This window comes from Mirounga angustirostris, unplaced genomic scaffold, assembly GCF_029215605.1.
Source record: "Mirounga angustirostris isolate CCGP_5_RB_7025 unplaced genomic scaffold, mMirAng1.0.hap1 SCAF_9, whole genome shotgun sequence".
NCBI lineage: Eukaryota > Metazoa > Chordata > Mammalia > Carnivora > Phocidae > Mirounga > Mirounga angustirostris.
In genome coordinates, this window is record NW_026991717.1 from 40,596,269 (window position 1) to 40,622,507 (window position 26,239).

The window sequence follows — 26,239 nt, forward strand, 5'->3', positions numbered from 1 at the left end:
CCAGCCTGGCCTTAGGGAAGGTTTCCATGAGCTCACAACACTCACCCGCACTCTAACATCGACACTCCCAAGGCTTTTGGTGGCTGCTTCCTCATGTTAGTGACAAGTGACTCCCAGGAGTGAAGTGAGAATTCAATAGGTGCGTAGGCCTCCACAAAATTTCTTAGCATGGTCAGCAGTAGGGGGTAGAGGTTGATCTGAATCAGATGCTTCTGCTAAATAAAAAGTTACTCATCCCTTTGCAAGTAATCAGACACCAAAAATCACCAAAGCCACCCAGACCTTGATCTTCAAATGATATATGGGCAGTACTTGTATAAATTGTAACATACAGTCCGCATGTCAGCTGTTACTTATCCCATGATTCACAAGGCACTTAATTTCTTACAGAGTTCACCTCAGGGTCAGCATTCCAGATATCAGTTGTCTTTGTAATTCAAATATTTGGAATTTCCTAGACAGATATAATTTACCAAAATTGATTCTATAAGAAATAGAAAATCAAAATACCCTGTAATCATTAAAGGCATTGAACGAGTAGTAAAAGATTTTCCCTCAAAGAAAACTCCGGACCTACCTGGTTTCCTTGGCGAATTCTACCAAACACACCAGGGGAATACGTGCTTCCAGTTTTACTTTGTGTAAAATTCTTTCAGAGTATTGAAAAAGAGGCTAATATAAGTTTGATCTAAATCTGATATATCAGGATAACACAAGAAAAGAGAATTACAGGCCAGGGTCACTCATGAGTATAAATGTAGAAATCCTTCATAAAATATTAGGATCCTGAATCTAGCAATGTATAAAAAGAATAATTCCCCATTAACAGGGTGGATTTATCCCAGGAATCAAAATTAGTTAAACATTAAAAAAAAAAATCAATGAATGTTATGAATCATGTTAACAGATTAAGGGAGATGTTTAGAATCAACAGATGTTTAGAATTTTCTCTGATGAAGTGGTCAGGGTTAGATTCCCTCTTTGCTCTCATTCTTAAGAGGTCTAGGGACAAAGGCCCAGCCTCCTGACCCTTACCTGGTCCATTGCAGCCCAGGCCAGGGATGTGTTGAGGGTACCTCAGGCCTTGACCACAGGGCATAGGCATTTCAGGGTGCTGCAGGGAGCGGGGGTTGGAGAAAGATAAGCCAACTGACTTCCCCCATGGTTTGTTCTGAAAATTCAGATATTCAGTTTTGTGAGTTTGTGATATCAGAGCCTTGGGGATGAAATGTCCTTCAGTTTTGTCAGGAGATGATGGAGTGGGCTGCTGTGGGCCAGGTGCTAAGGGTACAGAATTAAGACCCAAGGAGAGATTTACAGTGTGTTCAGCTGCATTATGGGGGTAAGCCTGTATATACAACCTGGAAGCCCAGAGCCAGAATCCCAGTCCTTGGCAGTGCACTGGGGTCAGGGGCCATTGGTTGATGCCATGCTGAGTCCCTAGGGACATGGAGGATTTTTTTTTTTTTTTTTTTGAGGAGCAGAGAGCAGGAAAGGGGCATTCCAGGAGGAGTAGCAGGATGGGCAGAAAGCCAGGAGCTCATCAAGAAGGACAAGTCTGTGCTTTAGTGTGGCTATCAAGGGGAACAGGAAGAGATGAGGTTGACCAGAGCACACAGAGCTGGGCATGTTTTGCCAAAATGTGTTGATTTTACCCTTGGGCAGAGGAGGGCATTGGTGAGATCCAGGATGCATTTTTTAAAAGATTTTATCTATTTATTAGAAAGCACACAAGTCGGGGGTGGGCAGAGGGAGAGGGAGAAGCAGACTCTCTGCTGAGCAGGGAGCCCGATGCAGGGCTCTATTCTAGGACCCCGAGATCATGACCTGAGTTGAAGGCAGATATTTAGCTGACTGAGCCGCCCAGGCACGCCCAGGATGCATTTCTGAAAGACCCCTGGGGTGGCAGGGTCTGAAAGACCCTCTGTTTCAGGAGGGGTAGACAGAGGAGGAGAGATTAGGGTCAGAGGGACCAAACTCACCAGAGATGGTGCCCCACAACGCACCTTATTAATTTTTACCAAGAAGCATCTAAATGGACTAGAATGCTCAATGTGTTCTTTTCCTGCTGGAAGGTCTTGATGGCAAACAGAATCAGGTTTGACGAATATGGGACAAAAGCAAAGGGAGCTTTGGAATTGTTTTGATGTGTTTATGCTTTTTACAAATTTATTTTTAATTATGCAAACAATGGTTGGATATATTTTTGTGATAAAAAATACAAATGGTACTGATAAAGTAAAAGTGCCCCCCTATTCCACATCCCCCCCATAGGTATGAGTGCTCTCAGTTGAAGGCACTTTCTTCCTTCCTCTCATACCTATAACCTCTTAGGAGAGCATTGGCGATTCAGGTAACCCCAAATAGCCACTCCTTTTAGGGACAGACTGTCCAGGCATGGGGCTCATTGTGCCAGTTCTAGCCAGGGCGCCCTTTCTCCCAGGGGTCACTGGAGAAACATGGACAGGTTCTTCCCATCCTGTTCTGGCACCATATTCCTTATTGGGCACCATTGTGAGGGAAGCTAGCCCAGGCTGAACAGCTTCTTGGCTGTGTGTAGGCATGGTTTTAACAAGCAGTTTCCCTGGAGAAGGCCACTCACCAGGCAGGGCCTGGCACAATGTCTGCTGGGGGCATGCACATATTCTTAAATAAATATACTTTAGGTTTTTGCCACATGTTACATGAATTAGAGAAAAGATGCAGAGAACTTGGTATCTGGACCTGTATCTGACTCAAAGCTTAGCTTTTTATTAAGTAAACTCTACCCCCAACGTGGGGCTTGAACTCATGACCCTGAGATCAAGAGTCCTGTGCTGTACTAACTGAGCCAGCCAGGTACCCCTCAAAGGTTAGCTTTTAGAGAAAAGGGAATCAGGTCCGGACTTGGCCTTCTGGATTATTTTGTGGTTACCTGAAGAAGGAAGGCATGGAGCTGTTAAAAAGTCTCTCATTGTTAGCTAAAAGCACTTGGAGATAATGTGAAACACTGTATCATTTCCAGCCATTTTTAATTCATTTTCTCTCCACCATCATTACACACCCCTATAACACATGTGTTGCCCTTTCCAAAACTTACAGCTCTGGCTGAATTACTTTATTGACTGTGGCTTTCCTGAGAATATCCCCTACTGAACCAAGCTCTTGGCTTTAGGCATGGCTCTCGCCTTATTTTGTCACAGCCCCCAAAGCCCCAAATCATCTCTCAGTCCCCTTATTTGGAGAACATTTCCATTCTGAGTCAGCTCTTCAATTTTGCACTGAGAGTTCTTTGTATTCCCAGGGTCTGGCCTGAGTCGTGCTTATCACATGTTTGAGGAATCAAATTAGGTATGTGCTGATTGCCTCTGACTGAGGGTTTCTAACCTTGTTCCTTGGGAAGAGGGTTGGCTAAGCTCTTACTAGGTCAGAGAATCTCTAAGATTCTCGGGATGTCCAGTAGCCCTGACCATTGACCACTGAACCTCAGGTTGAGCTATCCTGGGCACAGTTCATATTCCCGAGTTGCTTTACACAGAATCTTGTCACTGGTGTCACAGCTGTTAAGTTTTTTGTTTTGTTTTTCCCCTGGAAAACATCATGCTCTGGTTCACCATTAGCCGGAAGACCCTTTCTGAGAGTAGGAGGTCAGGGGGAATGGCTCCTTTGTATTAATTCCAGCCCCTTGCCACCCAAAGTGTGGTTGAAGACCAGCAGCATCAGCATCACTTGGGAGCTAGTTAGAAATGCAGAATGTTGGGCCCCACCCCAGACCTACCCAATCAATACCTGCATTTTAATAATATTCTTGGGCATATGTGTGCACTGTAAAGTCTGAGAAGCACTGTATCTAGCCTACCCCATTCCCATCTACTATTTGGGGGGCTGAGCTGTACTAATCGACTCTTCTGGTTCTGGTCTGTGGCTTGTGCTCTCTAACCAAGCTGACTCCCCAGTGTCTGGGTTAAAACATAAATAAGCTTCTCTCTGTCCTGACCCCAGGGAATGCCTGTCCTCTCCATGCCATCCCCCTCTTTGTCCAGACAAACTCTCCTTAATCCTTTAGGACATAACTAGAACCTCATCTTACCACCTTATTCTCTGTCTCTACCCCCAGCAGTTAGGAGTCCTTCTTCTGGGATCCTTTACAGTTTAAAAAATTTTACTCTTACAAATACTGCTATGATAAACTACCTTGTACAGTAATCATTATTTATATCTCTAGTTATTTTCTTGAGATAAATTCCAAAGGGTGAAATTGCTGGCTCAAAGGGTAAGCAACCTTTCTAAGCAAGGCTTATACAGATATAAAAAGATTTGGATCAGACGTAGGTATGTGGCGTGACTGTTGGTGGGTATGTGGCTAGAAAGATGTCTCAGCCTGTAGGATGATGATATGGAGAACCCAGGGGTGGGATCATCCTTCCAATACAGACTGCCTCCTTCCTTCCCAGCCATCCCAGAAATGTAGGCTTTTCCTTATTGAATTGGTGAGCAGGAGAGAGGTGGTGTTTGATTAATAATAATACAGTACCTAATGCTTATATAATACTAACAGCACTTACTACCTGCCTGGCACTCTTCTGAACTGTTTCTACATGGAACTCATTTAATCTTCTTAACAACTCCGTGTTATGGGTTCTCTTAGCATCTCTGTCGCCATCAGCTAGTCAGTCTATGTGCTGGCGTTAGACCACCCTCCAGCTCCCAGATAATGGTGGCATGTAGCCAGAGAACCATTCCTTTAAAGGGACCCCACAGTGACTGCTTTTGTGAAGAGTTCTCTTATAGACTCTGACCCCCAGTCTGTTTTAATGAATCTGGATGTTCAGACCTTAGGTTTGTACAAAGCAAGGTATATCTGCCCCCAATCCCACACGCACTCCGCTGTTCCAGGTGTCACTTTATCGGTTTGGTCCCTGAGGCTGGTCCCTGACCTTGGTTCATTCCCTTCTAGCACCTCCCTCCACAACTAATAATTACGACCTCTGGCATCTTCCTAGGCAAGGATTTTTTTTTTTTTTCCAGGTGTTCTTTCTTTCCTGCGGCCTGCCCTTTTATTTTATTTTTTAAGATTTTATTTATTTATTTGACAGAGAGTCACAGCGAGAGAGGGAACACAAGCAGGGGCAGAGGGAGAGGGAGAAGCAGGCTTCCCGTGGAGCAGGGAGCCCGATGCGGGGCTCGATCCCAGGACCCTGGGATCATAACCTGAGCTGAAGGCAGACGCTCAACAGCTGAGCCACCCAGGCGCCCTATCAGCCTGCCCTTTTAGAATAACATTAATTAATATCTAAACCTGAGTCTCCCCACCTTTTCCTGGTGATAAGAATCACCTGTGGGAATGTCTGTAAACACAGATTCCTGGGCCTCCTCATCAGGAGATTGTGATCTGGGTGTTTGCAGAGCGTCCACTGGGCTGTCCTGTCATTTCCTGCCTCAAAGCAAGGACATGAGTTGCTCGGTCATTGGCCCTCTCTTTCCTCTGTTCATCCCCTCCTGGTTCCTTACCCTTGTCCTCTCAGTCACCCAAATTACCTCTTTCCTGAGAGACCAGCCCTGCCCCTTGGTCATGCTCATGCCCTGCCTAGGCTCCCTGACCCCTTCTCCAACTGAATACTTCTTTATTTCTCAGAGCAGAGGCTGTGGAAGTGGGGTCTGTGGGATGATGGGCTTTATTTGTGCCCCCTTGCCTTCTAGAAACTGGGAAATTAAAAAAAAAAGGGGGGGTAGCAGCTTGCTGATTTCTTTTGAAAAGAAAAACATCTGAGTCTCCATAGCCTGGCTAGAACCTGGCACCCTTGGGCAGAAACCAGCTGGAGCCGGGGATTGGTGGCTGGGCCCTTATGTTGGGCCAGGGATGTCTAGTTCAATGCAGTCCTCACCACTCTCTCCTAGATGCCTCCCACCCTCATTTTCATGACTCTCTGGCTCTGAGGGCATTTGAGCTTGGGACCACCTTTTGCCTGTCCCACTGGGAGTGCCGTCTTCTCTGCCTCTCAGAATCCTCCCCACCACTGCCGTCCTACCCACTCCATAAACCCTTCCCTCCACCTTCTCCCCAAACCCCCAGAAATGCCTTCCCTCCTCCTGAACTTTTGTTCTCCTCAGTCAAGTTTTTGGTAAATGCCTTCCACTTTCTTGAGCTGCGGTTTTCTAACTCTTGTCTGCATGGCGAGTTTTCTGCCTCCTGACCCCGCTCCGTACTACAAGTGACATACGTCTTTCTCTGGACCTTTGACAGGGCTTAGGCTCAGCCAGTAATTGTCTTAGTTGTATTATTTGTCAGGGAGAAGGAGGGGAATCTCCAGAAACATACCTGGTAAGTTTCCCAAGCAGCCTCTTAAAGTTCTGTCAGAATCGCTCCTTTGGGCTAAAATGTTTAGTCCATTATAAATTTCTCCATTGAAGGGCACAGTCCGTGGAGCATGCAACTCTTAATCTTGGGGTTGTGGGTTCGAGCCCCACATTGGGTGTAGAGATTACTTAAAACCTTTAAAATAAACAAATAGGGGCGCCTGGGTGGCTCAGTCGTTAAGCATCTGCCTTCGGCTCAGGTCATGATCCCAGGGTCCTGGGATCGAGCCCCGCATCGGGCTCCCTGCTCTGTGCAGGGCCTGCTTCTCCCTCTCCCGCTCCCCCGCTTGGTGTTCCCTCTCTAGCTGTCTCTCTCTCTGTCAAATAAATAAATAAAATCTTTAAAAAAATAAAATAAACAAATACATTTCTCCATTGATTTGGTAGGAGAGGATCGTAGAGTACAGACTCTGGAGTCAGGCCGCCTGGCTTCACGTCTCTGCCTTGCCACTGAATAGCAGTGCAACCCTGGGCCAGGTGCTGTACTTCTGCAGACCTGGTCCCTCCCCCTTTCACACAGGCTGTGTGGAGGATAAAATGAGATGACGCATGCACAGCATTTGGCCCAGCACCTGGTATATGATAAGGCCTCAATAAATAGTAGCTGTTACTGTTCCGTTCTCAACCTCGTGTCAGGTTCTAGGCCAGTTGCTGGGTCTCCAGGATACATGAGATGTGGTTGGCCCTCAGGTAGTGCTTGTCCCAACCAGATTTGAGGTGGCCCCAGAGAGCCAAGTACCAACATGGGGTTCTGCACAGAGCTGGGGGAGCACAGAGATCATGGGTGGTCAGGGACAGGGCCTGTGACCTTAGGCTGGCCTTGAAGATCCCGTGAAATGTCACGCTGGGCAGCTGCAGAAGCATAAAGGAAAGACACAGGGCAGTTGAGGAATAGCATGGGGGCCGCAGGTGGGGAGTTTGTGATAAGAGGGGCTGTTAGGCAGAGAGGCCGGGCCACACCACATGTCCCAGGGCCTTGTTAAAGGAAGCGTTGTTAGCTTTAGCAAACTAAGTATAAGCCACCTAGTTAAATATGAATTTCAGATAAGCAACAGATAATTTTGAAAGTGCAAGTATGCCCCAAATATTGTATGGGTTATACTAAAAAAAATGGATTTTGTTGTTTATTTGAAATTCAAATTTAACTGGGCAGACTGTTGTTTATCTGGCAGCCCTGCCCGTATGCCTGGTTCCCAAAAGGCCCTGCTCAAATGCAGCCAGGTTTTACTCAAGAGGAAGAATCCTGTTAACTTGTTGGAGCAGATTTATTTTTCAGAGTAGCTTGAAAGTGAAATGAGGGCGCCTGGGTGGCTCAGTTAGTTAAGCATCTGCCTTTGGCTCAGGTCATGATCCCAGAGTCCTGGGATCGAGCCCTGCGTAGGGCTCCCTGCTCGGCAGGGAGTCTGCTTCTCCCTCTCCCTCTGCCTCTGCCCCTCCCCACTGCTCATGCATGTGCTCTCTCTCAAATAAATTAATAAAATCTTAAAAAAAAAAAAAGTGAAATGAGAGATAAGGGAGGTCAGTTGAGGGGTTAAAGAGTGGGGACAGAGCGGGCAGCCTGACAGGACACACAGGGGCCCTGTCTGGGCCGGCAGCAGTGGGAGGCCCTGAGCTCTGGAAGAGGGCTGGCTCCAGTGGGGGCTCAAAGGGGCCTAGTCCAGCCCGGAGCCAGGAGGGATCTCTCCCGCTTTCCCAGACTGAACCCCTAAGAGGGGCCTGGCTTAGCTGACTGGCCTTTTGCGGGCCCCCTGTGCCCAGGTCTGAATAATTGGCAAGGGCTGTGGCTCACAGTTGGGATTGGAGAATAGGAGTGATGGGGACAGTCATCGTGGGAGAGAAGACTCAGCTCTGGCTCTGGGATAACAAGCGTGGACCAGGAGTAGAAAAGGACAGAGGCCACAGGCTGCTGGGGGGTGTTCTCTGGACTGTGAGGGCAGCGGGCACTGGGGATGGCCACCAGAGGGTGCCCTCAGTGGCTCTCTAGAGTCTACAGAACAGAGCCAAGAGTCCCCAAGGTGGGTCAAGGCCGTTCACAGACTGATGTTACCTTCTCAGTCCTCTTCCTCCTGGCGACCCCTCCCCCACACTCCAGCCACATGGACCCTCCTGCAGTTAATGATGACAACCATCCTGGCAGTCCCACTAACACTAGAGTACTTAATATCCTCCTATTGCTCTAAGCACCGCGTTTGTTTAACCTGATTAACCTCCTCAGGGATGTCATGAAGTGGCTACTAATATTATCCAAATTATGTATTTGAGGAAACTGAGACACAGGATTCAAGGTCACACAACTCCCAGGAGAGGTCAAACAACTCACCCAAGTCCCACAGCTAGTAGGGACTTAAGAGCCCAGGTTTATACCCAGGCTGCCTAGGAAAAGAGCCTGCACACTTCACCACATTGCCGTCCACTTCCCTGACTACACGCTGCACCTTCCGGCTTCTGCACCTTTATATAGCAAGCCCAGGTCACCTCCTCTGTGAGGCTCTCCTGCCGACCTCTATTCCCCCAGCCCCTATCCAGCAGAAGTCCCGCCTGGTCCCCTCCGTAGTTAGTATCCCTCTCTGTTATGATGACGACTAGGCTTCAGTCATCATTCTTTACCTTGCTGCCTCCCCCACCATGTTGCAATAGCACTCGAGCATTTACACATCTACACATCCATGTTATGTATGTATGTGTGTATTTTTAAAGGTTTATTTTAGAGAGTGCGTGAGTGTGGGGAGAGGGAGAGGGAGAGAATCCCCAAGCAGACTCCCCACTGAACGTGGAGCTGGATCCTAGGACCCTGAGATCACGACCTGAGCCGAAATCAAGAGTTGGACGCTGAACCAACTGATCCACCCAGGCGCCCCATCCATGGTTTTTAACTGGACCCTCACTGATGCTCCACAAGGCAGGTAGAGAGAGTTCTGTTAGAAGTCCAAGACTAGTGGATGCCTGGGTGGCTCAGTCAGTTAAGCGTCTGCCTTCAGCTGGAGTCGTGATCCCAGGGTCCTGGGATCCAGTCCTGTGTCGGGCTCCCCGCTCAGCGGGCAGCCTGCTTCTCCCTCTCCCTCTGCCTGCCGCTCTGCCTACTTGTGCTCTCTCTATCTCTCTGTCAAATAAATAAATAAAATCTTAAAAAAAAAAGAAGTCCAAGGCAAGTGATCAAATCTTTAGAAACAGAGATAGGAATAAAGTAGTCCCGAAATGTTTCTGATTTTCAGCTACCAAATTAGGAAATAAAACCCCCAAAGTCAGCAACAGCCAACTTTCTAGAGAAATGGAAAAGAAAAGAAATTTGCATGGATAGATCTGTGACTGTCTTTCATCTTCTCGGCGACCAGACATGGACGCGGTGGGGATTCTGTGTCAAAGCAGACTGAGGTGCAGCCAGGCCCAGCGCTTTGCTAAGGAGCAGGGATTCAAACCCACATCTGTCTGCTCTTTCCTCTACATCCAGGAAAGAGAGTTAGAAAAACCCAAGATAGTCCTTGGCCTCCGGGAGTCGTGGCTCTACTGGGACGGAGTGTTGGGACTGAGAACTTTAGGGGTTTAGAGGAGAGAGGGGTGCCTGGGTTAGTAGAGGTGGGGGAAGGGGCATCCCAAGGGACTGAATGAGCAAGGCTTGGAGGTGGTCCAACCCAGGCTGTGTTCACACAGCACCCGGCTGCAATGTTTTAAATGCCATGCCCGAGAGACTTGCCTTCTAGTGAGTTGTAATTTCTGAGCAAAAGCTATAGATACCTTGTACCTATCCGTAAATCGGGGTCCTTTGTCCCTTATCAGAAATCCTGGCACCAAATGTGTTTTGAAATTCAGATGCTGCCTGATTTTACAAAGGTAATCATGTGCTACCCCCACACAACCGAACTGTCTGACTTGGTTCACCCGAGGCACCAGCCTACACCGGAAGGCTCGAGGTACATCCCAGCTCGCAACAAGGCCGCTCCAGAGGTCCAGGAGCTCGTCTTTGCCCCCCGAGAGTGGCGGCTAAGGAGTGAGGAGATGATTGGGCAGGTGCCGGAACTGCCCTGGCCTCAGTGAAGCCACACGTGCCCCAGAGGCTGGGCTCCCTTGTAACACCACAGACGTAGCTGCTGGGGTCCTCACAAGAAGTCACCACACTCACACTCAGGGAAGCCCAAAGCCATGGATTCCCCACTCATAGTTTCTTCCAGTCCAGGTATAGTTTACCATTCTGGGTCATTTTTACCATAAGCAGTGTTGCCTGCTTACGTATATAGTTACCACACCCCTTTCATCTGGTCTCCAGGAGACAGGTTGGCAGGGGGTTAGCTCATGCTGCAGGGAAAAGGCTTTGTTCACCCTTTACCCGCACTTGGATATGCCATGTATTTGGTAACATCTCCAGCGAGGCGGCAGTATCCCATAATCAGACATTAATATTCCAGCTGCAAAATGTATCACATCAACAGTAACAGGAAGTGGGATAGGTGAAGATTAAACTAACCTCACAGCAGCTCAGGTCAGGTTTTGTACCAAATGGGTTATGCAACAACGTTTCAGGATTCAGAGCTTTTGGAGTTTGGTATTTGGAAGGGAGATCCCAGAGGTGTACCTTTCTTTCCTTCTTAAGAAATTCCTTGAAACACGAAAGACATGCAATTTGCCTGTTTCACCACCAGAGGGCCCCAGGTTATCATTCTGTTCAGGATCCTTGCTAATGGAGGTTTTTCCTCACTTCAGCTTGCAGATGCCAGCAAGTTACCCAACCTGAAAGACCTTCTCCAGTCCTCTGGAGACAAAGACATACGGACCAGGGACCTGGTGAGCTGGATTTTATCCTCAAAGGTCCTGACAATCCACAGTGCAGGGAAGTCAGAGGTGAGACTTTGGTCTATAGGACAGCAGATCCCTAAGGCTGAAGGGCTCTGGGACCTCTTTGTGCACCAGAATGGCCTGGGAAGCTTGCTGAAAATGCAGATTCCTGGACCTTGTCCTGAGAGATGCCGATTCTGTGTCAGGAGTGGGCTCAGGAACTTGCATGCCGGCAGTGCAAAGCTGTGTTTTCCCCGTTAGGGTGAACCTGAAGCAGGCCACCGGGTGCATCTCAGTATCTCAGTCTCCTCATCTATAAAATGGGGATAGCAATGGTATACTTCCATCAGGGAACTGGCTGTGAGAACGGAATGAATCTTCCCAGCTAGAAGAATGCCTTAGGGTACATGCTAAGGGCTCAGGAAATGTTCGGTATCACAAGCACCCCAGGTCAATCCAACAAGGATGGGCCCTTGACCACACCTTAAGAAACACTGGCCTCATCCAGTTGTCAGGAAACAGAGTGGTAGAACCTGGTTAATGGAACACTTCAGGCTCTGGGGTCAAATCCCACTTCCATCCAATATTGAGTCTCCTTTTCCCCATTTGTACACTGAGAATATTAAGTTACCTCAGAGGGGAGCTATGGTAGAATGTATGGCACCCCCAGTATAGTTTCTGGCACAGACCAGACATTCCGTAATCTGGTTTCCCTTGCCTGGCCGGGATCTCCCTCGGAGCTCCCCCAGGGATGGCAGATCCCTGATCTGGTGCTCCTTCCTCGGAGAAGCAGCAGGGGTTTATAGGTGTTGTTCTTTACTTCATCAATTTCAATTTAAGAGCATTTAATCTTACAAGCTCCTGCTAAAGACAAAAGTCCTCCTCAAGTGGCATAGAACTGGGTGTTTCGGATTCTGGTGTCCAGGGGCGTCCACCTGTGTTGGTAAAGGGTCAGTAACACAGAGAGCCCTGGAGTGGGAGTCAGGAGATCCATATTCACGTCCAGGCTGGGTTGCTAACTCAGATGATCTCTGGGTTTCACTTCTGTCATCTGCTAAATTGAGATTTATTCGTTCCTCATATGGGTATCAAGCATCTACTAGATGTTGGGTACTGTAGGTAAAGTAGATAAGGCAGTGGCTCCTTGACTTTTATTATGGGTCAGTTAAATTTCGTTCAAATGTGGAGTGTTGGCATCATATGGAGTGAGGATTGTCAGCTTTTTATTGTGCCCAAGTAAGGACATTAGGTTGCCATGTATCATCACTTTATAAAAGGATATTTTAATACAGAAAACAGAGGATGGCCACAAAAAAGGAGGATGGCCCCCCAAAAAGGACAAAGAAAGGATCATGGCAACCTGACAGCAGTATAAACATATCTGTTATGTTGTCCTTATTTTTCTCATTTAGTCACAACCCAGAGAAAACAGACTGGCTTTGGTCTTTGACTTACTGTTGAGAAATCACCCAAATGATGTGGTCTCTGCCCTGAGAAGGATTAGTGCCCTTCAGGAAGAGCTTACTCTTCCCTATCAATTAGGTTTTGTTGCATAACAAACCATCCCCCAAACCTAGGACTTAAAACAACATTGATTGTTTCTCATGATTCAGTGGGTTAGTTGGGTTGTTGTTCTGGACGGGGCTGGATGATCTACGGTAACCTCACATGTCTGGGTCTTCAGCTGGGATGGCTGCTGTGGTGGGGGCCTCCGCTGTGAGGCCCTCATCCTACTGAAGGCTAGCAGGGCTTGTTCCCATGGTAGTGAAGCGTTCGCAGCAGGAGGCCCTTTTCAAGTTTCTGCGTGCTATATATATAGGGTCAGAGCAAGTCACATGGCCAAGCCCAGATTCAAGGGGCAGAGAAGAAGATGCCACCTCTTGATGGAGTTCTGGAATTCTGCCTGCAGAATCATTTACAGAGGGGCAAATGGACAAGGATGGGAGCAAAAGTTTTGGGCCATTTTGCACTCGATCACACATTTCTACCTCCTGAGATTATTGTAAAGATGGAATGCAGGAAATGGATGTGATGGTGTTATGAAAATTAGAGGTAGTCTTTAGTTAGAAGGAGCAGTTCATGCTTTGCAGCCTGGTGTAGGGAAAAACAGTATTAGAGGGAAGCAGTCTTGAGCTGTAAGCTCTGAGCTTATTTATAAATTGTTGTCTGTATTCTCATGAAACTAGTTATTCTCATGAGCGGAGCCCGTAGGAGCCCTAAGCCCAGAGCTTTAGGAGGCCATTTTGGCAGCACATCTTACGAGCTTCCCAAATAAAACTGCGACTTCCTACGTGTTTTCAAGTTCGAAAAGATCCAAAAGCTGACTGGTGCCCCTCACACGCCTGTCCCCGTGCCGGACTTCCTGTTTGAAATTGAATACTCCAACCCAGCGAACGCCAAATTTTATGAGACCAAAGGAGAACGGGACCTAATCTACGCCTTCCACGGGAGCCGCCTCGAGAACTTCCATTCCATCATCCACAATGGGCTTCATTGCCACCTGAACAAGGTGGGGCCTAAGCCTGCTGACAGGGGGTCAGAACCCTGGGGCATTTGCTGGTGGGGGCTGGGGGGAGAGGTTCACTAAGGCCTTGCCACTCCCGAGTGTGGTCTGCAGACCAGTAGCAGCACCAGCACCTGGGAGCCTGTGAAAATGCAGAATCTGGAGCCCACCCTAGACCTTCTGAATTAGAACCTGCATTTTAACAAGATCTCCGGGTGATTCCTATACTGATTACAGTTTGAGAAGTATTGATTTAAAGATGGTTCCCAGCCTCTGCCCATTTGGAATGACTTGGGGAGCTTTTAAAAATCCCAATGCTTGGCTGCATCCCAAACCAATTAAATCAGGATCTCGGGTGTGGGGCCCAGATACCAGTATGCTTTAAAAGCCAGGTGATTCCAGTGTGTAGCCAATCCTCGTGACTCAGCATGGTCCCTGGCCCAGCAGCATCCACCTCACCTGAGAGCTTGTCAGCAGGTGGAATCTCAGGCACACCCAGACCACCTGATCAGGGGTCACGTTAACAGGCTCACCAGGTGACTCGTATGCACGCTGAAGTTTGAGAAGCACTTGCCTGGGAGGAGAGCCTCCTAGGAGCCAGGAAAGACCACCTTAGCAGCTCTGTGTCCTGGGCAGATTTCCTTAACCTCTCTGAGCCTCAGTGTCCCCATCTGTAAAATAGGATGTCATTACCCACCTTCTGGTGTGCTGAGAGGATTCAGACAGTTGATATATGCAAAGGGCTCTTCCCATACTAGACTCCAAGAAAGCAGTGGCTGCTTTCATAGGCGGATGGAGAGGGACTCTGGGGTAGTCAGAGGGCTGCGGCCTCCCCCCAGTCATGCCAGCATCTGTCTCGTCGGAGGGGCTGGTTCCGTGAGCCATGGGCTCAGCTGTGGCCGATGCAGCCCCGGGGCTGGAGAGACTTTTCCAACACTGCTGTAGCTGATTAGTGCAGTTGGGTTTTGCACAGGATGATAGGCTTGTTTATACTGGCTCTTAGCTTATTATGGCCAGGCTACTGGAATCCAGGGGGCCTCTGCTTCATGGCAGAGCCTGCCTGGAGAAGCCACCTGCAGATTACAGGCTTGTACAGCAAACCTTCACGTCAGTGTCCAGGGAGTTGCTGCTTAGAGGCATCTTGTCAGAGTCCTTTCGTAAAGCTGATGCTCTGTTGACCACTTCTGTCTGGGTTTTCAGTGAGGGGCTTGCTCAAGGGAGCTTACTTGCCAGATGAAGATTTGAGATTATTTTCATAGTACAGATACCCCACCTTTCCCACTCTCTCGTGCCTCTGCTCACAGCAGTCTTGCTCGAGGTTCTTGAGTCGAGGGGGTCTAGTCTGTGTATATATGGCAGCCAGAGTTTAGAATGGATGTGGAGTCAGATCAGATGACATCCAGTGTCCTTGGAGAATGTTTGTGTCAGCTTCTGAGACATGGGGACACTGCCTAACTTGGCAAGGGGCTTCCCAAAGGTAAAGCAAAGGCTTGTTTCATTCTCCCTAAGCTTCACCGAACCAGCTTAGAATTATGGAAGCCTGGTGCCACTGAATAGTACATCTCTCAGTTCCCAAGCTTAGGGTGTTCAGTGAGTAGTTTGAGTTCACTCAACAGATACAGATACTGCAACCCCAAAGATAGCAATTGAATTTCAACTTGAATTTCAAATTCCATCCATTGGTAGCCGCTACCTGAAATGAGAAGGATTCTGAGTCAGTCTGACTGAGTGCCACAATTGATATTTTTGTGTTGGCCATCATGGTTGATTATTGGCCCTTTGCCATGGTCTACCATGGGCAGAAGATGTGTTTGCTGTGCCTGCAGTTCTATCACCTGGGCTCATTCTCTCTCCCCTGACACGCTTCCTCATGGAGGACATCAGTTAGACCCTACCACTAGGGACCTGCCTCCTAGATTTTGGACATTTTCTTGGTTGACACCCACACAAAGCGTAATACTTACCCTGCCCCTAATACAGGCCTGCCTTATTTGGTTACACCTTCTGGTCTGAGATTCATTTCTTTTCTACATGACAACTTAGGTCCCTTCTACCCTCAAGTATGATCCCCCTCCCTGTGCAAAAGTGCATGACTTTGCTTCTGCAGGGCCATCCGTATAACCATGCTAAATGCATTCGTGTAACAGGAATTACAAATATATTCTGACATTCTTGCCACTCCTCCTGTGCCAGGTGTCCAGCTCAATGCTTTATGTACATTATCTCATTGAATCCTCACCAATGATGTTGTGAAGGAGGTACTCTCATCACTGTTTTGTAGATGTAGAAACTGAGACCCAGAGAGTTTCTATAACTTGCCAGCTTGTTGGAGGTGCAGTCCCGATTCAAACTCAGATCTGTTTGGGGCGCCTGGGTGGCTCAGTGGTTAGGTGACTGCCTTCGGCTCAGGTCATGATCCTGGAGTCCCGGGATCAAGTCCCGCATCGGGCTCCTTGCTCAGCAGGGAGTCTGCTTCTCCCTCTGACCCTCCCCCCTCTCATGCTCTCTCTCTCTATCTCATTCTCTCTCAAATAAATAAATAAAATCTTTAAAAAAAAAACAAAAAAACTCAGATCTGTTGGGACTCTTACACCTACGTATTTCTCACTCAACCTTGATCACTAACTTGCCAGGCTAGGCGGGCACATCCACAATCAGTTAAACTGTCGTCAGATAGGAACGTGTTTATAATTATAACTCTGTGATGATGTCTTAGAAGGAGTTGACATTATATGCCTTTTCCAGGGGGAAAAAGAGGCTTGAGACTTTTGTGTTTACAGTTCTGTTGAAGAAAGACCTACGTCTTCTTGCTGTGCCAACTACATTCACTCAGCCCTGTTTCTTTATTAACCTCTGCCATTCCAGACATCCTTGTTTGGGGAAGGGACCTACCTCACCAGTGACTTGAGCCTGGCCCTCATTTATAGCCCCCATGGCCTTGGATGGCAGCGCAGCCTCCTTGGCCCCATCCTCAGCTGCGTGGCTGTGTGTGAAGTCATTGATCATCCAGATGTCAAGTGCCAAACGAAGAAGAAGGGTGAGTAAGCACTTGGCCTGGACCCGGGCTGCAGGCCTCTTAAATGTACAGGCTCTTGCTGTTGGCCCATCTGCCAAGGGATGGGCTGGGTCCAAAGCAACCTGAGACAGGAGCTTGCCTTCAAGGAGTGAGCAGTGTCCTTAGGGACACATGGTGGAAAAGATAAACTTACTATGAGGTGGTGGACAGAGAATGCCAGGGGAGGGGGCTGATGAGGTCCACAGGAGCAGCCAAGAGGAAGGTGCATTCAATCAGAGTAGGTCCAAGCGCTCAGGGAAAGCTCTGGGGAGGAGGTGAGCTTCAATAGACAAAAGTGAGCGTGTAAGGCCAGAATCTGGGCTCCTTGAAGGCAGAAACTGGGTTTCAGTCACCCTTGAGCACCTGGTATCTGCGGAGAGCCTGGAACATGCTTGACATTCCGTAGGTATTTGCTAAACTGAAGCTAAAGACGTGGATCCAGACCCTGTCCCTCCAGGCTACTCTGGTGTGTGCCCGGGTGGGTGCCCAGAGGACAAGGGAGACAACCGAAGCCACGGGGAGTAAATCCCGGGCTCTCCGAGGAGCAGATGACTAGCTAGCCACCTCAGTCCACTCTGATACATTCCTTGGAGTCTCTGCCTCGTGCACCCTGCTGTTTTGCTCTCAGAAGCAGAAGAGTCACAGAACTGTTATTCTAGTCTCCAGAACTGACTTGTTGCTTCCACTGAGAAAAGGAGAATTGAGAAAACTGTCTGTTCCTGGCCTCTAATGTAAAACAACTGGAATCCTGAGGAACGGGCCCAGGTCTGACGCCACCCTTCCAAACTGGGCAGCGTGAATATTTGCATTTATAATTCTTAAGAAGTTTGCAAACTCTGACCTTAAACATCAGAACAAAACCTTGCAGTGTCTGCTGTCACATAGCTTTGTTTGTTTGGTTTTGTAAAGCTTCATTACGTTTTTTAAAAAAGTTTTGGGTTTTTTGTTTTGTTTTTTAAACAAGTCTTGGTACAAAGGGTGGACCGTAAGAGTTCTAAGAAGCTCAAAAATCTGGGTGGTTAATTTAAAATGCCTGTTAAGAGACTCATTTTAGGTCAAGTCCTTTACCTAAGCCCAGATCTTTTTTTTTTTTTTTTTTGTTACGGCCATCCATCTGCTTCTTCCCTCTGCTTTCCCAACTCAGTTTTTCCCCCCTTGTATCCCCTATTATTTTCCTGTGTTTTTGTTTTGTTTTGTTTCCCTCTCTGGTTTGTCAGATTCGCCTACTTTTTTAGCACTGCTTCGTACACACAGGCCATTCCTCAGCCTGCTGGGGCTTCTCCACCCTCACAACCAGGAGGCTTGACCTGTTTCTACTCATAATTTGCTCCTCTCATTACTGAATGTCCCCCCAGTAAAGCTGTACTTAATTCTCCTTATTCAGATTCCAAGGAGATAGATCGCAGGAGAGCGAGAATCAAACACAGTGAAGGGGGAGACATCCCCCCGAAGTACTTTGTGGTCACCAATAACCAGCTCCTGCGCGTGAAGTACCTGCTGGTGTACTCGCAGAAGCAGCCCAGCAGGTAAGGGGGGCGGACCCCGCCAGAGGCCCAGGACAGCACCTCAAAGCTGCATTCCGAGTATCGGGTTCTCCGTTATCGGCTTCCCTTGCCCCCAGCCTCAGACTTGAGCTGTGCGTGAAGTGTATAAAACACTCCGCTACACATGGCGAGGGGTGAGGAAGAAGGGTCTGAGGGGATGTGGTCCTGGCCCTAAGAGGGACTGTATGTTCCTAGCGAGGAAGATAGAGACTTGTAACTCAGCAGCAGATGAGACCGTTCAGCGCCTCAGAGCCATGGCGATGCCTCAGCCCAGCTCCGCAGTGTGGTAGCGGGTGGATGTGCGGGGCTCTCCAGGGTCAAGGGTTGCTTTGAGATCCTGTCGCATGGTTGGGTCTGTGGCAGAGCTTCTGATGGGGACGAGCAGCAGAGGAGCAGGTCAGATAGGAAAGGGGGTCACTTTTAATACACCCCACTCCAGTGGTCTCCATGCTTCAAGATTTCATACACTGGTAAAATCCTCCCCTCGCCCAGCCCAACTGTGGGGAAATTTGTATAGGGTTCCTGAGTCTGAGGAACATTATCCTTTGGTTTGAAACCGTCTGGCTTTTTCTACTTGCAGTTTCCATTCCTTTCCCACTTCTCCCTGGAGTGTCTCTTTTTTTTTTTTTTTTTTTTTTTAAAGATTTTATTTATTTATTTGAGAGAGAGAGAATGAGAGACAGAGAGCATGAGAGGGGGGAGGGCCAGAGGGAGAAGCAGACCCCCCGCTGAGCAGGGAGCCCGATGCGGGACTCGATCCCGGGACTCCAGGATCATGACCTGAGCTGAAGGCAGTTGCTTAACCAACTGAGCCACCCAGGCGCCTTGAAGTAAAACTCTTTTTTTTTTTTTTTTTAAAGATTTTATTTATTTATTTGAGAGAGAGAATGAGATAGAGAGCATGAGGGGGGGAGGGTCAGAGGGAGAAGCAGACTCCCCGCTGAGCAGGGAGCCCGATGCGGGACTCGATCCCAGGACCCTGGGATCATGACCTGAGCCGAAGGCAGACGCTTAACCGACTGAGCCACCCAGGCGCCCGAGTACTCTTTGTTTTAATGGCACTTTCTTTCTTTTTATCTTTGTTTTTTGTTTTTTTTTGTTTTTGTTTTAAAGATTTTATTTATTTATTAGAGAGAGAACATGAGAGGGGGGAAGGGCAGAGGAAGAAGCAGACTCCCCACCGAGCAGGGAGCCTGATGTGGGACTCGATCCTGGGACTCCAGGATCATGACCTGAGCTGAAGGCAGTCGCTTAACCAACTGAGCCACCCAGGCGCCCTAAACATTGATTTTTATTTTATTTTATTTTTATTTATTTATTTATTTTTATCTTTTTAAAGATTTTATTTATTTATTTGAGAGAGAGAATGAGAGACAGAGAGCACGAGAGGGAAGAGGGCAGAGGGAGAAGCAGACCCCCCGCCGAGCAGGGAGCCCGATGCGGGGCTCGATCCCAGGACCCTGGGATCAAGACCTGAGCGGAAGGCAGCCGCTTAACCAACTGAGCCGCCCAGGCGCCCCTATATAACATTCTTTTTTTTTTTTTTTTTTTTTAAGATTTTATTTATTTATTTGAGAGAGAGAGAAAGAGAGAACATGAGAGGGAAGAGGGTCAGAGGGAGAAGCAGACTCCCCGCCGAGCAGGGAGCCCGATGCGGGACTCGATCCCGGGACTCCAGGATCATGACCTGAGCCGAAGGCAGTCGCTTAACCGACTGAGCCACCCAGGCGCCCTAAACATTGATTTTTATTTTATTTTAATTTATTTTTTTTATTTTTTTTAAGATTTTATTTATTTATTTGAGAGAGAGTAAGAGAGAGCACATGAGAGGGGGGAGGGTCAGAGGGAGAAGCAGACTCCCCGCCGAGCAGGGAGCCCGATGCGGGGACTCGATCCAGGGACTCCAGGATCATGACCTGAGCCGAAGGCAGCCGCCCAACCGACTGAGCCACCCAGGCGCCCTAAACATTGATTTTTATTTTATTTTAATTTATTTTTTTTATTTTTTTTAAGATTTTATTTATTTATTTGAGAGAGAGTAAGAGAGAGCACATGAGAGGGGGGAGGGTCAGAGGGAGAAGCAGACTCCCTGCCGAGCAGGGAGCCCGATGCGGGGACTCGATCCAGGGACTCCAGGATCATGACCTGAGCCGAAGGCAGCCGCCCAACCGACTGAGCCACCCAGGCGCCCCTGGAGGGTCTCTTGAGTGCACACTTGGACGCTTTAGATCATCACCCAGTGGGCCAAAGAGGACATCCCAGCTCAGACTGATATCTGTACATGTCTCAGTGAAAGACTTGTGCTAAATAACCTGCCACCTGCTGCCATCTGGGCAGACACCCCGAGCAAGGTCATTCTTCTAGATACCAAAGTCCCGCGGGAGGAAAGACAGGTCGTAAAAGGTGCAAGAGGAGCCATAGGAGAGAAGATCAGGATGAGCTCATTGCATAGCTGTCTTTGTACCTTTAGAAAATGTTTCTGGTGAAAGATGTGTTGGTGCTAGGCAAATAGCCCCAGATTTTTTGAGCAAAGGAGCACGCACGAAGCTTCATTTCATGGCTCACCCAGAGGATGAAATTCATCATTTCATCTTCTTTGAGCCAGAAGTTGTTGCACACACTTAGAAAAAAAATGGTTTTCTCTTCTTGCCAACATCCCTTTCTCTCCCCCCCTTAAGCAGGCCTTCCAGCCAGCTGTCCTGGTTTTCCAGCCATTGGTTTACGGTCGTGCTATCCCTGTATCTGCTGTTGCTGCTTATTGTGAGTGCCATCAGTTCCTCAGCTTTCCAACACGTTTGGAATCGTGCAAAGAGATAATCCCTCTGGGCCTGGTGTGGGGGCCTCCTCGACCACGTGCCTTACGATACAACCTGTTCTGCACCCCCCGTGCCCCCCGTCCAACTGGGTGGGGTCTGGGGGCCAGCTGGGGACCACAGGACAATTTTCATATGCCATAAACATACTGATTGCCTTTAATGATGCTCCCGGCCACACTCCGGTCAGTGGGGACCACGAGTCCCCTCACTCTGAGGTTTCAGGGGAGTCCTCCCGTCTGCTGCTTCCTAAACAATCCTAGGGAGTTGGCTTTTCTGCCAGGGCCAAAGGAAAAAGTCCTGCTGCATTTAAAAACAAAGTGTCCAAGCCGTCGGTGGTATGTTTACAATCGCTCCTGGCAGACGTTGGCCCTTTCTCTAATGCCTTCTGGAAGGTGGAATACGTGTAGTGGGGACTATAAATCACTAGGCGGTTGCCTTGTTTTGACTTGAGACACCCAAGAGGAACAGTCCTGTTTCTCATAAAAATTGGTGGGATCGTTTCTGAATTCCATCAGCCTTTGTACGTGAGTGCAAAACATTTTCACAGTTTTCCCAAATCCACAAACAGCCTTCTGCTACAGCTGTCGCCCCACTGCCCCAACCATGGATGAGAAAGGAAGGAGCCAGAGGCCTGATAAAAAAGACAGACTTGACAATGAGCAACTCATGTTATCTTTTTCTAAAAATTACCAACTGCTGATTACAGCTGAAATGGAAACACATGTTTGTTTTCTGGGTTTTTTGGGGTTTTTTTGTTTTTGTTTTTGTTTTAATAGCTATTTGACAAATTCATGTCCGGGAGCTGAGTAAAAGGGGAGATTTCTAAACCTAGAGCAGTCTTTGGCCAGTGCCCGTAGTTTCTTTCCTGGCCATGTCTTCGAGAAAAGGATTTGCGCCGCAGGCCTGCGTCCCGTTCTCGTTCTCACGAAGCTGCCTTGACTGGGGCCTCCGAGCCACAGGCGCCACGCTGCAGGCCTTCTGTGGGCCACAAATGTGCGTGGACTGAGCCTCCCTTGCAGGGGTCACAGGTCTTTGGGACTCAAGTTGGGCTTTGAAAGTGCAGAGAAGGCCTCTGGCTGCCCAGGGGAGCTGCAGTTGTCCTCGCTGATTCTCTGCCCTTCCTTCCTGCCCTGTTTCAGCCATCATGGAGCCCTGTCTGATTTGGGGTGTAGATTTCTGTGAAGAAGGTGGAAAGTCAGTTTTCTATAATCTGTGAAGGTGCGAAAAAGCCACTATCATGGTTTTTACATTGAAAATGGCAACATTTCAAAAATAATAAAGATATTTTCCTAATTACCAAGTTGTCTTTGTGACTGCTTTCAGCCTCAGCGAGAGGCTGCCGTGTGGACCTTGTTGCTAAAAATCTTATCCTCTCTTCCCTTCCCTGTTCAAGGTAGCAGTTTCCTGACAGCATGTATCACCGGGGTATCTAGTAGGTATTAGATTTCTAGTCATTGATTGAACAAATATGAGCACCTACTGTGTGCTAGGCATAAGAAATAGGAGCGGGATCAAGGTCAAAATGCCCTGCCCTCCTGGAGCTGAGGTCTGGCCAGGTGCAGATATGGACAGGCATTCCCAGGAAGGAGGTTGGATTATACTATAAAGAAGTTTTGGGAAATACTTGGCAGGGATCCTCAACTTCATCTGGGGTCAGGAAATATGGAGATGACACGTGTAGCATTGCAGAGCATCTACGGATACTGATTTCTTTAATTCTGACAACAGATGAGAAGTTGAAGTCCTGGAGAGTGTCATAGCTTGCCCAAAACTACATGGTCACGGGAAGTGGCACAGAGCGGGGAGCTGCGCTGGACAGGTTTCAGTGTGACCCTCATACCCATCATCCTCGACGGCCCCCCCGGGCTCCCAGCAAAGGTGATGTTCAACTGAAACCCGACAGAGCCATTGGTGTTAAGCTAAGAGGTGGGGGAAGAGTGTTTCAGGCAGTGGGAAGAGGACATGTAAAGACCTAGAGTTCTCGCTGGAGAAGTTAAAAGCAGGAGGGCCACACAGGAAGGGGCTGTGGTGAGCGATGGGGCTGGAGAGGTACGCAGGGGCCAGGTCATGCAAGACCATCAGAGCTGAGGGTCAGGGAGAGCCATTAGGTTTTAAGCAAGGAAATGGTAGGATCAGGTTTGGTTTCCAGGAAGATCACTCTGGCTGGTGGTTGCAGAATAGATTTAGCATGGTTTAGAGGATTAACAGAACTGACACAGTCGGGCTCAGCACAGCAAATAGCTGGTGTGTTTCAGTTGCTGCTGTTAGTTTTTAAGGCCCAGCAGAGGGAATGAGCATGCAAAGGAGACCTCGCAGCAATGCCCAGGGAAATAGGAGGAACCCAAGACAGCGAAGTGTCATGGAAGCCAACAGGGAAGTCTTGAGCAGTGTCAGAAGCTGCGGAGCAGTCAAAATTTTGCCTGAGGAGTATCTGTTGGATTTACTGAGTTGGAGATCATTGGCGAATTTGGTGGGAACAGTTTCAGTAGAGTTCAGCACGGGGGATGTGGACAAAGTCCTACTGCATAGATGTGAAATGTGCACTTCCCAGCAATTCTCAGGCAATATTTCTTTAAAACCTAGGCTTTCTTTTTTTCTGAGGTTTCTGCCCTCCCCCTGCCTCCCCCAGAGTCAATGCAATACCTGATGTGAGCGTGGGGCAGGCATTGAGCATATGGGGGGGAGGCGGCCATGAGGATGGATGAAGAATGGTCCTATCCTCCAGGACCTCCTAGGCTGGTGGGGGCCATTGGACACATACATTTTGATATGGCAGAAGGAAATCCCTGGAGTCTCGAGGGTTGAAATGAGCAGAAAGGGAGATGAGGGCAGAATTACATTATCACTTCATGGGCCCTTTTGCCTTCCTGGACTCCTTCCTCAATAAAAAAGATCTAAAATTATATTTTATGGGGCACCTGGGTGGCTCAGTCGCTTAAGCCTCTGACTTTGGCTCAGGTCATGATCCCAGGGTTCTGGGATTGCACTCAGCGGGCAGTCTGCTTGTCCCTCTCCCTCTGCCGCTCCCCCCTGCTTGTGCTCTGTCTCTCAAATAAATAAAATATTTTTTAAAAATGATGTTTTATGATTGTGTTGGTATAAAGATGAATATATTACTACTAAATACTAAAATGTTGGGCGCCTGGGTGGCTCAGTTGGTTAAGCGACTGCCTTCGGCTCAGGTCATGATCCTGGAGTCCCAGGATCGAGTCCCGCATCGGGCTCCCTGCTCGGCGGGGAGTCTGCTTCTCCCTCTGACCCTCCTCCCTCTCAGGCTCTCTGTCTCTCATTCTCTCTGTCTCAAATAAATAAATAAAATCTTAAAAATAAATAAATAAATAAATAAAATACTAAAATGTTTGCTTCCCCTTACAAGCTTGTTTTTTCCTTCTGATTTTAAAGGAAATTACAACATTTTTATAATGTGGACTCTATGCCCTGTGCGTATTATGCCTAATGGATGAGTCAACCCTGGACCAGGGTAATGGGGGATAGTGTGAGATCCCTGGGTAGCTGGGAACGGAGAGGCAGGAAGGAGACAAAGTTTCACAGTTCTGTTTAGCTCCAACCTGACATCTAAGGCGGACCCCAGAGGCCAGCCAGCTCCAGGGAAGGGCAAGTTTGGGTGCTGGGGTTTGGGAGCTCAGGGGGGCTCACGCTGCAGACACTTTTTCATGAAGCGGGAAGAAGCAGTCTCCTTGCTGACAAACCCCTTCAGGGCCAAGAGCTTCAGCAGGCGGCTGATGGCAGAGAAGACCAGATGGTTCAGTTGGCGCCATCTCACATGGGAGACCCAGGTGCCTTGGTCTTGTGAAAGCAACCCCATCAACCCTCTGTCACTAACGCCACTGTCAGGGGGGACGTTTGGGGAGGGGATGGCAAGTAGAACTCCCACAGCTTCGGACCCTGCTTCTGGAAAGTGCCAAGAATCCCATGAGCTGTCAGTTTCCCCCCACAAAGGGAAGGGGTTTTACTCTGGGCTCTTGGGTAAGTGTACGTATGTATGTGAGAGAGACATGGAGGAGGAATGTGGATCACTGTCGTTTCTGATTAATTCATCTCATTAAACACTGACTGCCAATAAAACCAGGAGTGGGTAGGGCGTTTGTGACTTAAAGAGCCCAATTCAGATCTTTTTCCTTAGAACCTGACCCCATGCATCTGAGCCCATTCCTGCTGCTGAGCCCTGGAGCTTTGTGTTGGCTTGGAATCAGCTGTACACACCCTCCCCGTTGCCATGGTGATTCTTGGGCTGGTTGGGGGGAGCTGGGTTCAGCTTCTCATGCACACACACAAAACCCCAAGACCATTCCCTTCCCTAAGCTCCCTCCACAGCCCCCACCCATCTCTCTCCCTGCTCCCCTCCTTTCCACCTGCCCTACCTCGTGAGTTTTCCATCTCTTGGCCTTTGTTTGTTTTTGCTTTTGTCAGTCTCCCTCCTCTGGATGGGTTTCTGTTTGTTTCCAAACTGTCTGGGACTGTGTACCAGGGAGACAGTGTCCTGGGCTGCCTCTAGCCCCGATCTGGTTAGAATAAGCCCCTCTCCTTTGTATGATCTCCAGCCTGACATTTGGAACATTCAAAACAAATCAGGACATTCTGAAGCAAGATAGAAACCACCATCTCCACCCACTCCCATTGGCACTCTTGTTCACAGGAAAGGGTTTTAGAAAATTTCCAGTGTTTTCCACATCATGCAGCCCTGAGAAGGGAAGTAGCACTTATTGAATACCTACTGTATACCAGCCACTGGGCCTGGCTTTGCGTGCGTTAAAAATCTGCTGGTGAAGTTGATGTTTCCTGCATTTAAATTCAACTGCAAGCTGTGGGCAGGGCCCAGGCTGTCTTGGTATACTCAAGAATCTAAAATATGGTGGATACTCAAGTTTGTTGAGTGAATAAATGGATGAAAGGATGCAAGAAACTTCCCTGCCATAGCAGAGAGTAATGGTTGAATGTCAGCAAAGGTGATTTAAGTTAGACTTGAGAAAAAAAAACTGCATGGCAAGGCCATGTGGATGTGTGAGGGTTTCAGGGAAGGTTGTGGACATTGGATGCTTGATTTCTGAGTCCCATTTGCACTGTGTTCCTTTTGGGAATATTCAGGGGTAGGCAGGACAGAGCCTTTTGTTTCACTGAAAAGGCTCAGAGTTAAAATGCAAATAGTCCTGTGAAAGGTTAAGCTACTGATTTTATGCTTATTCATATACACGTGACT

At 48.3% G+C, this 26,239-nt stretch overlaps 1 protein-coding gene across 10 annotated transcripts in view; it reads left to right on the forward strand.

Moving 5' to 3' along the window:
- Positions 1 to 26,239, forward strand: part of PARP16 (poly(ADP-ribose) polymerase family member 16) — a 39,763-nt gene that overhangs the window by 277 nt on the left and 13,247 nt on the right. For 3 of the 10 annotated variants that reach the window (XM_064570294.1, XM_064570297.1, XM_054513462.2), the window contains exons 2-5: positions 11,032 to 11,169; positions 13,406 to 13,612; positions 16,472 to 16,643; positions 18,046 to 18,187. In XM_064570294.1, the coding sequence (XP_064426364.1) occupies positions 11,032 to 11,169; positions 13,406 to 13,612; positions 16,472 to 16,643; positions 18,046 to 18,187 (659 nt within the window). Of the gene's footprint in view, positions 1 to 11,031; positions 11,170 to 13,405; positions 13,613 to 16,471; positions 16,644 to 18,045; positions 18,188 to 20,883; positions 22,318 to 22,749; positions 24,115 to 26,239 lie in introns of those variants that run through there. The other 7 variants (XM_064570295.1, XM_064570296.1, XM_064570298.1 and 4 more) reach the window with 7 other exon arrangements.